We start from the raw sequence: 13,992 nt of genomic DNA on the forward strand, positions 1-13,992 counted from the left end.
CTTGTAAAAAATTGTGTGTTGCGTAAATAATCGTAGTAGCCTCTTTAATCGCATTCTAAAACCTAACTACTAGATGATCTGAAGTGAAACCGCTACTGTGGCGCCACTTAACCTAAATACCAACCGTGAAATGGCCAGAAACAAAATATCCGATGGTCGAACAAGCTTTACCTGGAATTCACATCAGTCACCCAATAATTATGCACAAATACAGAAACTCCAGTCTTGTAGGCGAATACCACGAAAGCTTCTACTAACGCACTCTCTAATTATTTTTTACTGTAGACCTCACAAGCCACCAGAGCGACTCGTGTAAGACCAGCCTAACCCGCAAGCACCTCGTAAACTCCTGATTTACAACGCCCATCACCCGACCACTAAATCACTTTAATTAATAGAACCTTATTTTTCTTCGGTTTCGGTGAAACGCACAAATCGAACGCGTCGTGATTAAGTTAAAAATTCGTAAGAAAAATTGACACCTACTTTTTTAATATCAGGGAGTTTTTAACGGGGATGAATTTTAAATTGGCTCATTTATAATGAACGAGCCAACCTGCGGGGGATGTTTAAAATGATAAAGTTTACTGCAGTCGGGGAGGGAGTGTTGGATGTGGGAGGATTGCGCGACGGCACAAGAAAAAACATAAACGCAAACCGCAATAAATAATAATAATTTAGAGTTACGGCGTTACCTTTCGAATTGTAAAAAGGTGCCGCCGCTTTGGTAAAACCGGAAGCGCCGCCGAAATTTGTCGGTATGCGGCTAGTTAAGTAATTATTTGGAAAAATTTATGGTCAGTGCGGTGCCGTAAAACACGCACTTTTCGACGTTAATTTGATAAATCAAGTCTAGTGCGCGGCTACGACTGCCGGAAAGAATTTATTAGTTTTGTAAATTGGGGGATTTATCTTCGGCGAAAATCTCTTCATAGATTAATTCCTGTTGCGTTACGCGACATTGTTCGCGTTCGTGTTTCCTCTCCGGGTATTATTCCGGCTGACCGTGAGAGGAGAATTTGCAGATTGAATCGGCAAAAAATTCATTATCATTTTATTCCTCTAATGGGATTCGAGTTTCCAGTGTTGAGCCAAAAGTGTTTAAACATTATCTTAATTGCACTTTTTATTTCGCGTTTAAACGGCGATGTATCAACCTGTTGTTTGGCGATAAGTTGAAAATGAAAGTTGGAACTTTTGACATTCTTTCTGTTGTAATCGCGAGTTCATTAAGTACCAATACAGGTTTCATGTAAATTTTAACTGCTTATGGTTATGGATAATTCAAAAAATTATAATAATCCTTATAATATACCAAATTAACGTTATGCTAATACGGAAAACTGTTACATTCAAAAATATTCATAAATCCATCTAAGTCGTACATCTATTCATAATTTTTTTATAAATAATTTAGACATGTTGTAGTCACAAATCGTGTCATGCATGACCAAACTATTTAAATTTTGAAATAAAAATTAATTTTTTGTTGACGGAGTTGAATATTTTACGTCATAATTTTAACTAATAAGTATCTATTTATTTTGATTTTTGTTATGAAATTATCTGTGCCTTCAAGACTCAACAATAAAACTTAGTCTGTTTCAAAATAGTATATTAAGTATGCAACAAGATTTATAAACGGCACTTTAGACACGAGTGTTTAATAAACGAGTGTCTAGAAAAGTTTATAAACGAGTTGCATAGATAGGTACTATACTTTTTCTACGACCAAATGAACAATGCAAATATAACACGTAACTTCTTTATTTAATGTTAATTTAAACATAAAATTCGAACCTGATAAACGTCAATTGACAAGTGACAACTAACTTCATTTTGAGTGTCACATGATTTTTGTTATTAAAAACCAGAGCGTGATCAAAATGCCCGTTGCTAACTTCACCTCGTGACTAAAACGTGCAAAGGCACAGCTTGTCAAGGTGTTATGGAAACATATGCGATAAATGGCGTTTTAAATATAGAGGTACAAAAACAATATGTATTCGTTTTTGAAAATTGTGTAGATATTTTAACCTGAGGTAGTAAGTGTTAAAAGAAGGCCCCAAAAACCTAACTTTGGCCTTATATAAATTTCATGTTTACAAGAAAATCAAAGAAATCAGTTTGTTTCGGATCTGCCAAAAAATTTCAAATTTAGCGGGCAATTTTGACGTTCTTCCAACTTAAAATGTCAAGTTTTTCTGTCAATCGAGGTTATGTTTGTTTTTTATCGTTAACGTTTTTTTGAGTTTTATTATAAATTTGTAAAGTGATGATAAAATAGTACCTGCGACTTATTCAGAAAACAACAAATGCTTAAACGACAAAGTAAAAAGACTGTAATTGTGAGTAAAAGCATAAAATCAAACATCAAAGAAGTTGCCCGAAATGCTTGCCATCGTTTGCAATGCAAGCTTCAGCACGACGTGCCCAGGATTCACAATGCCTCTGTTTTGCCAAATTTCCTGAGCGGCGTTTTGAACTCGCAAACTGAGAAAAGAGGTAATTTGCAAGACGCGGAGTATTTGTTCGTTGCTGGTTCTCAATTTCGTGAAGAATTTCTTCTTCTGCAACTAAAATGCGATCTTCTCGTTGACAGCCAAGATCGCGCTTATTCATTTCGAAACGCCCGAAATTGCGAAGATGCTGCACAACGTTTACAAAGGTTCGTGCATTGGGAAGTATTCTTTGAGGAAACCTTTCGCCGCGCTAGTTTTGAATGTCCACGGGCTTCGCCATTTGTGATTTAGATTGAGGTTCTTGTCAAAGTGACTTAATTTTGAATTAAAGACAAGAAAAAACTCTACTGTGATTTTTTTGAAATATTTTTTCATAAAATTCAGTGGTTTCCAAACTTTTTTTGAAAAACTTTTACCCCCTTTTTCTCGAAAAATATCAACAGTTGTATAAGGCATTATTGGCTCAATCGTTACTTATTGTGGAGCTAAATATCTGCACAACTTCCAACGTCATCCTGTATTATTAATATGTACTTAAATTATTCATTTTTCAAAAAAATATTTTTACCCTTACATATCTCGGGTCCTTTGTTCTACTTCTGTTTTTTTTTCGAGACATATACATAGGTATTATAATTTCCACGACAAGGAAGAAACGTGTGCTTTTCCCTCACGGATAAAGTGAAAAAAATTACGCTAGATTAAGACGTCAAAATGTAGTTTCCATTAAAAAGGAAATATTTTGTTTTATTAATTTAATTTTTCCAGATGTTCTTAATTTCTTAAAACAAGAATGTGTTCCCTCTTATAATTTATGAGTCATTTAAAACAACCAAAAAATTCACTAACGATAAGAAATACAGTAGAAAATGTGACGATTTAACTGAATAAATAAAGAAAGACCCCCAAATAATTTCTGGGGGTTCCTTTTGATTTTTATTTATCTAAATACGTATCTCAAAAAAAAATTCATATTTTGAAACAATCATAATACAGGGTGCAACAGAAATAAGTGCATTTATTTTAACTGGTAATAGTACTCAATACTCATCAATTACAACAACTTTTCTAAATAAAGTTTCTTAGAATTTGCAAAATTGAACTGCCATTTGTCCCCCCTTTATTTTGACGTTGAATGCAATTTTATTAATCTGAAAACTTTTTTAAACAGGAATCGTATAAACTGAATGTTTTTATTCCCTTCGTATTGCATTTGATTAATAAAATTGTTTCACTTTCGTTTGTTTTTTTTTATTACTGCTGTTTATTTTGTTTCTTTCTCAAATGTAGTTAAGCGGGTAAGAAAATCTTTAGTAAATTTAGATTAATTTTTAAAACCCTTCAGAATTTGTTTTCGAACAAAAACTATTTGAACAAGTTGTTGTAGCAGATGAGTCCTATTACCAGTTAAAATAAATGTACTTTTTTCTGTTACACCCTGTATGTAATTTGAAATGAATAAAAAATGGTCTTAAAAATCTCTTTATTAATATTAATTGTACAACATTAATGAAAGTAATTGCAGATATTTTTCTCAACTCTGAGCGAGGAATAAGATTTCCAGTTAGATTGACATTTCCCCATTTTTTTTTTCATTTGTGAATAAATCATACTCTATTTCAATAATTCGTAAAAACGAGACACACCAGCTGAGACAAAAGAAACTGTTTATAAAGTGCAACCTTGGTAACGGCAAGTGTGCTTACTCTGGCGCTCCTCTAATTTTGAGAAAGTTCAATTAGAACACAAAGGATTTTATCTTCAAGCGGTCGCAAAACCTCGCGCCTTTGTGTATCCCCATAGAGACGGTTAAACTAATTTTTTTTCTGAGCGGAGTAGAAGTTCTTCAAGTTCTAGGAGTAGACGAGTCCCAAATGTAAGGTCATTTTAAGTAGGTATTTGTCACGATTTATTAATCAATTACACCAAATATTTAATAGGTAAATAAATTATCCCGATTAAGATAAAGCCTCTAAAAAAGCGAAATAACGAAATTATTATCCAATATTTAACCGCGCGTTGTGGGACTTGTGGGCATGTCATGAATGTCAGATCAGATGTCAAACAAATGTCAAAAATAGTGCAAGATTGCCCTTCAATGTTAACAGGTAAACAGTTGTAAGTTTGCTATTTACGTTTTGATAACGTTTGTTGTATTTAGCGACCGCTCCAAAAGTGATGCAGATCGCGGCAAACTCAATGTAGATCTAATCCGACCACAATCCCGGGCGAAAAGTATATGATTTCTATATAATTGCTCCTGATGCAAAGTTTTTGGCTACACAGGTAAAATTTCTGAGTTCGCTAGAGGTAGGTCTTACTAGTCACTAAGTGTGACCGCTTTCGATGCAATGAAATCACCAATTTGATAATGACAGATATCGAAGATTTAGGCTCTGCTATCGTAGTAAAAGCTCAGGATACAAAAAATAATTACAAATCGCAATCATTCACCATTTTGGGAAAGTTTTACATGGAAATTTGCAGAAAGTACATCGGATAGAATGGATAGCATTGTAGACTTTAGTAATATTATCGAAACTTCAAGTACCAAGGGAAGTAGAAATTACTAGTGCCTTAAAATTTGAAGATTGTAACTGCAGGAAAAGAAAAATAAATAAGCGAGTTCATGTTCGATTTTTTTTTTGTGATCCGTTTGAAGATAAAATATTATACCGGGTGATTCAGTTTGGTATTCGCGGCCCTACATCTTTTTTGTTTTAAGAAAAAAGTATAGCAAACCATATATATTTGTAAATCGCTTGTGAAACTACAATAGATGATGTGGTCAAATCTTCTCTACGATGACATATGTCAAAGTTAAGACAGTCAACTTTTTTTTTTAAATAGTACACTATACATTTCTTAGCCTATTCTTGTAAAGCTTTTTTTTCTACATTTGAATGTGTAAAAAAAGTTGGCACTTACATCAGAAAAAAATCGAGAAAAATAATAAAATATGATTTAATTTATTCGAAAGCGTTATTTTCTAAAAAGAGCTAGTAAGCCAAACATTTGTAAATTCGCATTATGTTGGTTCCCTGCATGTCACTATTTACAAGACAACCACGTAGCCAAAAAATAAAATGATTTGACCTTGTTTGTTTTCAAGCCTCGGGTGCGCCTCGGCCAGAAAACTGAGACTCGGACGAAATACCAAATCCATACTGAATTTACTATGCTAAATTCGTTATGTTGGTTCCCTGCACCTCACTATTTTAAGAATTACATAGCCAAAAAATAAAATTATTTGACATCCTGAATTTACTTTATTCGAATATTAGAATTTACACATTCGAATTTTACATAGTCACCTATTCAAACATTCGAATAATTCGAATACGATTCCCAAGACTCATCATGCCATTCATGCACTATCAAAATTCAACAACATATTGGGTGATTCAAAATGATTGTGGCCAATTATGGCAACTATGTACGAAAATTTACGTGGCAACTGTGTGGATAGGGTAGAGTTGACATTTCCTTGACAGTTCATAGTCGCGCAATTTTGTAAGTTGTCAAATCAATGTGTAATGGAATTGAAAAAATCAAATGCACGCTTATGAAATGTCATACAAATGTCAACTCTACCCCATTCACACAGTTGCCACATACATTTTCGTACATAGTTGCCATACTTGGCCACAATCATTTTGAATCACCCAATATTTTCATCGTGTATGCATTCAAAGCGGTATAGTCAGGAAGAAGTTAGGTTTCGAAGCCAGATGTTATATCATAATTATTTATTTAAATGTAGGTTATAACATAGCTAATTATTTAAATGAAGGTACTTTAATAATTGACGCTATTAATGTCAAAATTCAATTGTCTCCATGGCTAACTAGCATTTTTTAGAAAATAACACTTTCGAATAAATTAAATCATATTTTATTTTTTTTCTCGATTTTTTCCTATTGCAAGTGTCAACTTTTTTTACACATTCAAATGTAGAAAAAAAAGCTTTACAAGAATAGACTAAGAAATGTATAATGTACTATTTAAAAAAAAAAGTAGACTGTTTTAACTTTGACATATGTAATCGTAGAGAAGATTTGACAACGTCATCTATTGTAGTTTTATAAGCGATTTACAAATATATATGGTTTGCTATGCTTTTTTCTTAAAATAAAAAAGATATAGGGGCGCGAATACCAATCTGAATCACCCGGTATATCAATCAGAGTAGAAGCTCTTTTTGTGCTTCGCCCAGTTGTCGACCTCAACTGCGTTTCGGTCTTCAATCTCTGGGCTTAGAACAAAAAGAGACACTTCTACTCTTAATGATATAATATACCTACTATTTTGTAAAGAATAAAAATAAGACAGTAAAAATTTATTTGTATACAATGGAGTACACTGTACAGTGTTGTTTCCTCCTTTGTCTAATTACTTTTGGAGAAGGAGGAAATAATACCTACAGTTTCTTCTCCTTTGTCACATAAATAACAATGAGTTTCAATATTAAAACCTAAACATTTTTAGACGTTTACTTTGGTTAATATTTTTCGCTATAATTTTTTCAATTTCACAACACTTCACTAGATTAGATAAACCTTTTTGTATTCAATCTATTAATTTTTATTTTACATGAGTTAAAACTAAACTTGAACGGCGACAAGAAACGAAGAAAAAAATAACTTGAACCATAAAATTAAACCTTTGCGTCATTTTACATGCTTTTTCTAGAGCCACTTCGATAATTTTACGAGAACACCCAATAAGGTTGCTTGAACATTCCTTTTATTTTTTGATTTTAAATTCACTCAAATCAGTCTGAACCAAACGGGTTCTTTATAAGATCATACATTACAAAATTTATATCAGAAATTTTTTACGGCAAGAGTCTTTGCAGGACAGATACAGAACAGGTCACTCTTACTGGTCTTGTCATTTTGATATTTTTTCTTTACTTTCTCTCATTTGGTATTCTCGATGATCTTTTTTACAAACTAGTCCAACCCGACTATAAACCGAACGCTTGACAACAAATCTACTAAAACGCACTGTACATAAAATCTTTCACGATACTGTGGGTTTCTCAGTTTTATGACTTGGTCAAATAAGAAATTTAGACAACTCTTCCAGGACCGTAATTCAAACAGTGGACACTATAAAATTGCCGTTCTAGTTTAGGACAACTTCTACCGGACGTAAAAAAAATACGAACAAATTAACTAGCTGCGGTTTGCATGTTTTACGAAGGGCAAGAAAAAACAACTAATTAGCAAATGGCAGATTTCTATCTATATATCGTTCCTCCTTCGTCGGCACACTTTTAACTTTGTGACAGTTTCTGACTTTTTTTGTTTTTGGTGGTAAACCAGAAGTTGGTAAGTGAAAAATTTTTGCTTTTTGGTTTTTAGCAAGGGGCGGCAGGTTTATTACGCGATGACGAAGTTTGTAGGAGCCATAATTCGCTCAAGTCGGTCATAATTTACTTTTGCTCATCCGTCCTGAATACCGTAGTAGGTTTACGAGTCGGTCTCGCCGGTGTTAATTTAACCTTATCCGAATTAATATCTGGTTCAATTAGAGTCGAGCTAATTACGTCCGTTTTAAAACAAACGAGCCCCACAATTGAACCAGCCAGATTGTAATTTAGCAAATTGTAGGAGCCGCGAGGCGGCGTCCCGTCAGCCGCCTCCGAATACCCACCGGAGGGATAATTTTCCGTTCGGAAGCACTCCGTGCCGCCGCTTTCTGTCATTTTCACTTAGTTTAGGTGCGCCGCCGCCGCGCCGTATCTCGCACCGCCACTTACGCCCCGCAAAAAATTTTGACAGCCGAATTAAAAACCCATTTACTCGGCCGGATTAAATAAAATTTAAAACACCGGAGTAAAATCGCGCGTCCATGCATTCATGCCCCGATTTAGAAATCATTAAAGTTGCAACGGACAATTCGAAATTGGTGTTCGACGACTGTCCGGAGTTTGCGGGGCGGATCCGGGGCGCACAACTCGGCTGAATTTTAATACGGCCTTTCGGAATATTCAGCGAAGTGAATTACTTTGGCAAACCGGAGCGGGAAGTTTAACGGCCGCCATCTTGTCCCCGGAGGGAGCTCACTTTAAAAGTTCCCGTTGCGAAAAGCTCCAGCTTGGATTTAGAGTGACTTCATATTATATGTAATATGTATTGATCTAAGCGCGCTTTTCGGCTTTGCGGCCCCCCCGGAACGCCCCGGACCCGTTTCAGCGCGCGGTTTCCTTTCAGCTTTTCCGTTTTAGCAAATTTAAAAATATGATAGAGATGTTTACCGCCCCGCAGCCGAGGGTGGCTTTTTAACGGCCATCCGGACCGACGGATGAATTTTCTTTCACGATTTTACCCCAACCCAATCGACTTAAATCGTGTACGAGGGAGGTTCACCATTTCTCAAAAAAAAAATTACCACCGACAAAACTTGCACTACTACCTTACAAAACCGTGATGACAAAAAAATTCAACCCTTTTTCTCCAAACCAGGTACAATAAATTCTGAACCACCCTCGTAACACAAGTCTCATCTCTATTATTATCGTCATCACACATTATTATTATTATTACTACTAAAACTGTAAAATGAACTGATTTTAACGTCTCTCCCCAGCTTCTCCACAAAATTCCCCCACCAATATACACAGTGTTTGATTTAATCTAGCCACCTCGTTCTGATTAATTACAAAGTCCACATCTCGTTGGCTGTCGCCATAATTAAGTAGCGAGTTTCTGTACAGCGCAACGAGCAATTTAAATGCAATTACGTGATGGCAACCCGGAAACAATAATAAATTTCGTGGCAGCAAACAAAACGTAATCGTCGTGTGCGTCTAGATTTACAAAACGCTGAACTAGGTGACGGTTAAATTTTTTTTTATCTGGATTTCTTTCTCGCCAAGTGAGATTACAGTTGTGTAACAGCTGACATCAATTTCTTGTCGACTGGATGATACCGAAAGTGTATCGACGGTGGTCTAGTGGGCTGAAGACAAATTTTACGAGCGCCTCACCAAATCTAGTCGGGAGTGATGCGCTTTTGTTCGGGGTATAGTCCGGGTCGAGGTTAGAGGAAAAGTTGCCGTTTGTGGGAGAAATTGAGACGTTTGATTTTATTGCTCTTGACACAAATCGCAAGGAAGGTCGACGGTTAATTAACAATTACAAGAGGATTTTTATTAATTGATTGTAACCATTGACCGAAGTAAATGTTAAGTATTTTGTAAAATATGGTCGATTAAATTTAATGACGGCTTAGTCGCTTGTAGTGTCGTTAATTACGGTGATTTTGCAAATAAAATTATTACCTACTATTGAAGAAAAGGTACAAAATAGTGGTTATTTATTCCTGCACGTTTAATAGTGACGTTAATGTCGTCGTAGATGTGAAAGTCGTGTAAAGGTTTTGATAAAATAGGTAGAATGTTTACCGACATAAAAGTAACACAAAAGTGTGACAAGCTTTTTATTTTTTTTTCTGGTAATGTGTTTTTTGTAAAAATGAATTAACAAAAATTGACGTATTTTGTACAAATTATAGTGGATATGTACGGAGTGTACAATTAGTTGCACCATTAACTTAACCATCAGTGGAATTAATTTGTTTGTAACTATAATCACGCACTTGTTTAGCTAAATGTGAGCACCTAATTAGGTATGTACGAATGTTTTTCACATTTTTTTCATGTGTTAAAGTCACGCCGAAATATGATGTATAAATATACAGTGGGTAACATTTTTCAAACCTCGAAGTTTTGTATTTGAAAATTTTGAAATATAGATACGACGATAGTGCTGTGGAAATTACTTTCATTTAGAAAATATGAAAAGGAATTCGCATATTTTGATACATTTTTTGTCACCCTATATATATTTTTGGTTAAATTACAAAATAAGTATATGGAGTTATGTTTTGTTCATTTATCCAATAATAATTCTTATAAAATGTACAGTTTTTATTTATTTTCTTTTATTTTCTACAATTTTTGAAAAACATTCTAACATCAAAGATAATAATTTGAAAATCACCCATTGTACATATCTACAGGGTGTCTCAAAATTTGCGAATTCCGAATTCAGAGCGTGGTAGGGAAGGACCCAGTGGAGCTCGAAAAATACTTAGAAAAAAAAATTCGCTCTTCCTGAAGAAGATATAAGCACTTTAATTTTGTTCAATACATAGCAGCCTTCATATCCACAGTGACAAAATACTATTCTAGCTACGTTGCCGTTCCATTTTTAAGAAAAATTACAAAAATTTAAGATTTTTTTACTCCAAAGTAAAGCTATTCTTGAAAAAATTGAAATTCAATTTAATTTGATCTTATAATATTATTTATTTTGTTTGTTTGTTTTATTTTGTGAGAAATGTGAGTCCCGATTTTTTTTTATTTCCATATTTGGACTTCTGAAGTGATCCCCTACAACGCTCTGAATTTGAATTTTGAGACACCCTGTATACTTACATTTTTTCAATTAAAAATATCACGAAGATATTTTGTACCTAAAGAGATACTTTTAATTAAACTAAACTGCCATCATAGTCTTGGAGAAAGGGATCTTAAGCATTTTCAAAAATATATACAGTGTGATTCCATTTGTTGAAGGATTACATAGCATGTCTTCAAATAATAAAATGGTTCTTGATATAATAAGGCTCAATTCTACTCTTAGCTACAATTTCTTCGTTTATTTAAACATTTTTAGGTATATCATAAATTTTTTTAGAAAATCCACCGTGTACAGTTCTCATATTTAAAAATTAGAATTAACACCTACACAATAATTTTTGATAAACATTTAATTTTGTCATCACTCTGTATAAGTAAAAATTAATCTTTTGTGTCTCTTCCGCTATTTTAATGCATTTTTAACAAGATTTTTCAAATCTAGCAAATATTATTGGGACGCATTTTCCCATTTTTGGAAAAGAAAATTAATGAAGAGCTGGATACCCTGAAAGGGGGAAAAGTTACAAATTTTGGTTCGTACATTCTTTAAAAAATGTAACAACAAAATGTACTCCCCTAACATCTATTTGCTTTTGTTTTTTTATTGTCGCATATTAATTTACGGTTGTAGTAGGTATAGTTTTTCACTTTTCATTTGTTTTTCATTTGAAAAATTGCAAAAGAACCGTAGAAAAAATGCCTATATTCAATAGTAAGTACTTAGTGTCTAATTTTTATTTAGTGCTTTTTTGGTTCTTCTTTATCACAAAAGAACTGAAATGTGCCAAATATAATTAAAATTTTTGAACATATTTTTTTAAATTGTGGCACAGATTTTAGTATTTTACATTAGAATACGGTAGGGGTACTTTACAGCGCGAAAAGTAGGTTTCAGGCACGAGGCGAAGCCGAGATTTTTATTTTAAAAACATCTCGAATAATAAGCTAATGATCGAAACAATTTTTTACTCTTGGCAGAAATTTTTCGAAGCAACATGGATTATTTTACAATTTGTCAAAACTTTTAATATGCAGACAATACGGATTTGTTTAATATCTTTAATTAGATAGAAACAAAAAACAGAGAAAATGCACCTAGATCAAAGATTTTAATATTCAAATTATTTTAAGGTAACGCAGATAATAGAATGAGCAATGTTTCTGTCACACTCTGTAGATATACTAGAAATTCGAAACATTTAGAATTTGATCGTCGGACAAGTTTCTCTTCGGTAAGAAGTTCCAAGTGCTAAGTGAGGAGTCGCCTTGCAGCGATTCAATTGTTGTTTGGCGGCGCAATTTCGTCATTTAAACAGAATGGGTCGGCGGCTCGCCCCCGTAATGGCCCCCTCGCCGTGTCGCAATCCGATCACGGCGAAAGAACAAGCGACTCGAGGCGGCGTTCCCCTTAATTACAGTCATCATCAGCTACCAAGAACCGCTTCGCGTGTCAGCGTCTTGTTAGGGCCTCCTTGGCCGTCGGCGGGCAATCACGGCCCGACGCCCCCTGGCGGCGCAAAGATAACAACCACACTAACCTGCCAGTCTGTCCTTGACGACCTGCGTGGCGAAGGCGGCCGCCGCCGCCGACCGCTGCAGCACCGGGTCCAAGCCGAGCGTCCACGGGTTGAAGACGCCCCCGGCGGGGCTGCCCGGGCCGCCGAGAGGCCGATGCGCGGGCACCCTCAACACACCTTGTCCGTAAAACCCCGACGGCACCAGGCCCCCGAGGGCGCCCCTCTGCTGGAAGATGGCCGGGTTGTGGTGGTAAAGGGAGGCGACCCCGTCGGACTCGCTCTTCTGGTGCTCGAAGTTCTTGCCCAGGAGGTTCGAAATGCTGAACGGCAGGACCGTGCTGGTGGAGCTGTGCGGGGTGGGCGCGGTGTCGGGGCTGGAGCAGTGGCTCCTGGTGCTCCGCGGTTCACTGTCACTGTGCGAGAGTCTGCTGTCGGTGTCGAGGACGTTGATCTCGTGGTCGTCTTCGGCGAGCTCGTGGTCCGACATCTTCTACGATTTTCTCAATCGATCACCGAGTCGCGCCTCATCACACCGATTAATCCGCGGCTGTCATTTAATTTGAACGGTACAGCACGCGAAACAGTCGACAGTCGACCGGAAAAACAGCCGCCTAACTTTAACGAATGTCAGGAGAACACTAGCCACCAACTAAGTGGTTGCCATGGCATCGCCAACGTAGTTAACTCGAGCCCAATCATTGGCCAGATTGCGTTCGTTAGCCCCACCTACGCCATTTCCCATTGGATTAAACTGATTCCTGCTAAATTGAATATCTTTCTGTTAATTTTTTTGTGGATCAAGTAAGCGGTTTGGTTTGTTCGTTCGAATGGTGTTGCCTATGCGCCCCCCGTAATTGAATTTTCGAATTAATTCCACACGAGAGCGGATTAACTCGTTATTTTTTCAAACGGGACGTGCACCCCACATTTTTCACCCTCCAACCCCCCTCGCAAAAAACCGAAACGTTTAAGGATTTTTTTTCGAAACTGAAAATTGCGAAGGTCGACTTGCACCCCCTGCACCACCTCTACACCCCCCATGGACGGTCACTTCGGGGTGTATTGAAGAAAACGAACCAGGACACGCAACGGTTAACCCGTTTGGACCCGATGCCGTCCTACCGTTTGTACAAGTCGGGTGTTTTGTTTCAAGAATTAATTGTCGTATTTTTTGTTTTTTTTTTCTCTCCCTCTAGTTTGTCCGGCCATCGGACTATCGTTTTGGTTTTGTTGGTCGTCGGCGGGGCCATTTTGATTTTCTCGGAATCGCTGTCCAATTATTCTCCGTTCAGCTGTTTAATAAATGAATTAGGTTCTTTTGTAATGTAATTTTCTTTATGTTTCCCCAGCTGAATAATTGAACGTCTCTTTTTAATGGTTCTGCTTTTTCAAGTCAATCTGTCTCTGAGGTGGTCCGTCTGATGGATGATGGCCCTGGGATGTTTATTGTTTCTGGAATAACTGGAACGTCATTTTTATTTTAGCAGTTCTGTCATTCGTTATTTAAGGGGCTGAGTGGATTCGAATAAAATTTTTAAAATTACTTTATTACACAACGTGTGCATTATCAAACTTTTCA

At 36.1% G+C, this 13,992-nt stretch overlaps 1 protein-coding gene across 1 annotated transcript in view; it reads right to left on the reverse strand.

The window, feature by feature from the left end:
• Window positions 1-13,047, reverse strand: part of LOC138127123 (T-cell leukemia homeobox protein 3-like) — a 30,471-nt gene extending 17,424 nt beyond the window's left edge. The window contains exon 1 of the mRNA XM_069042981.1: window positions 12,435-13,047. Within this exon, the coding sequence (XP_068899082.1) occupies window positions 12,435-12,900 (466 nt within the window). The 5' untranslated portion in view covers window positions 12,901-13,047. The remainder of the gene's footprint in view (window positions 1-12,434) is intronic.
• Between the last annotated feature and the right edge of the window lie 945 nt (window positions 13,048-13,992).

Source organism: Tenebrio molitor, chromosome 3 (genome assembly GCF_963966145.1).
Source record: "Tenebrio molitor chromosome 3, icTenMoli1.1, whole genome shotgun sequence".
Taxonomy (NCBI): Eukaryota; Metazoa; Arthropoda; class Insecta; order Coleoptera; family Tenebrionidae; genus Tenebrio; species Tenebrio molitor.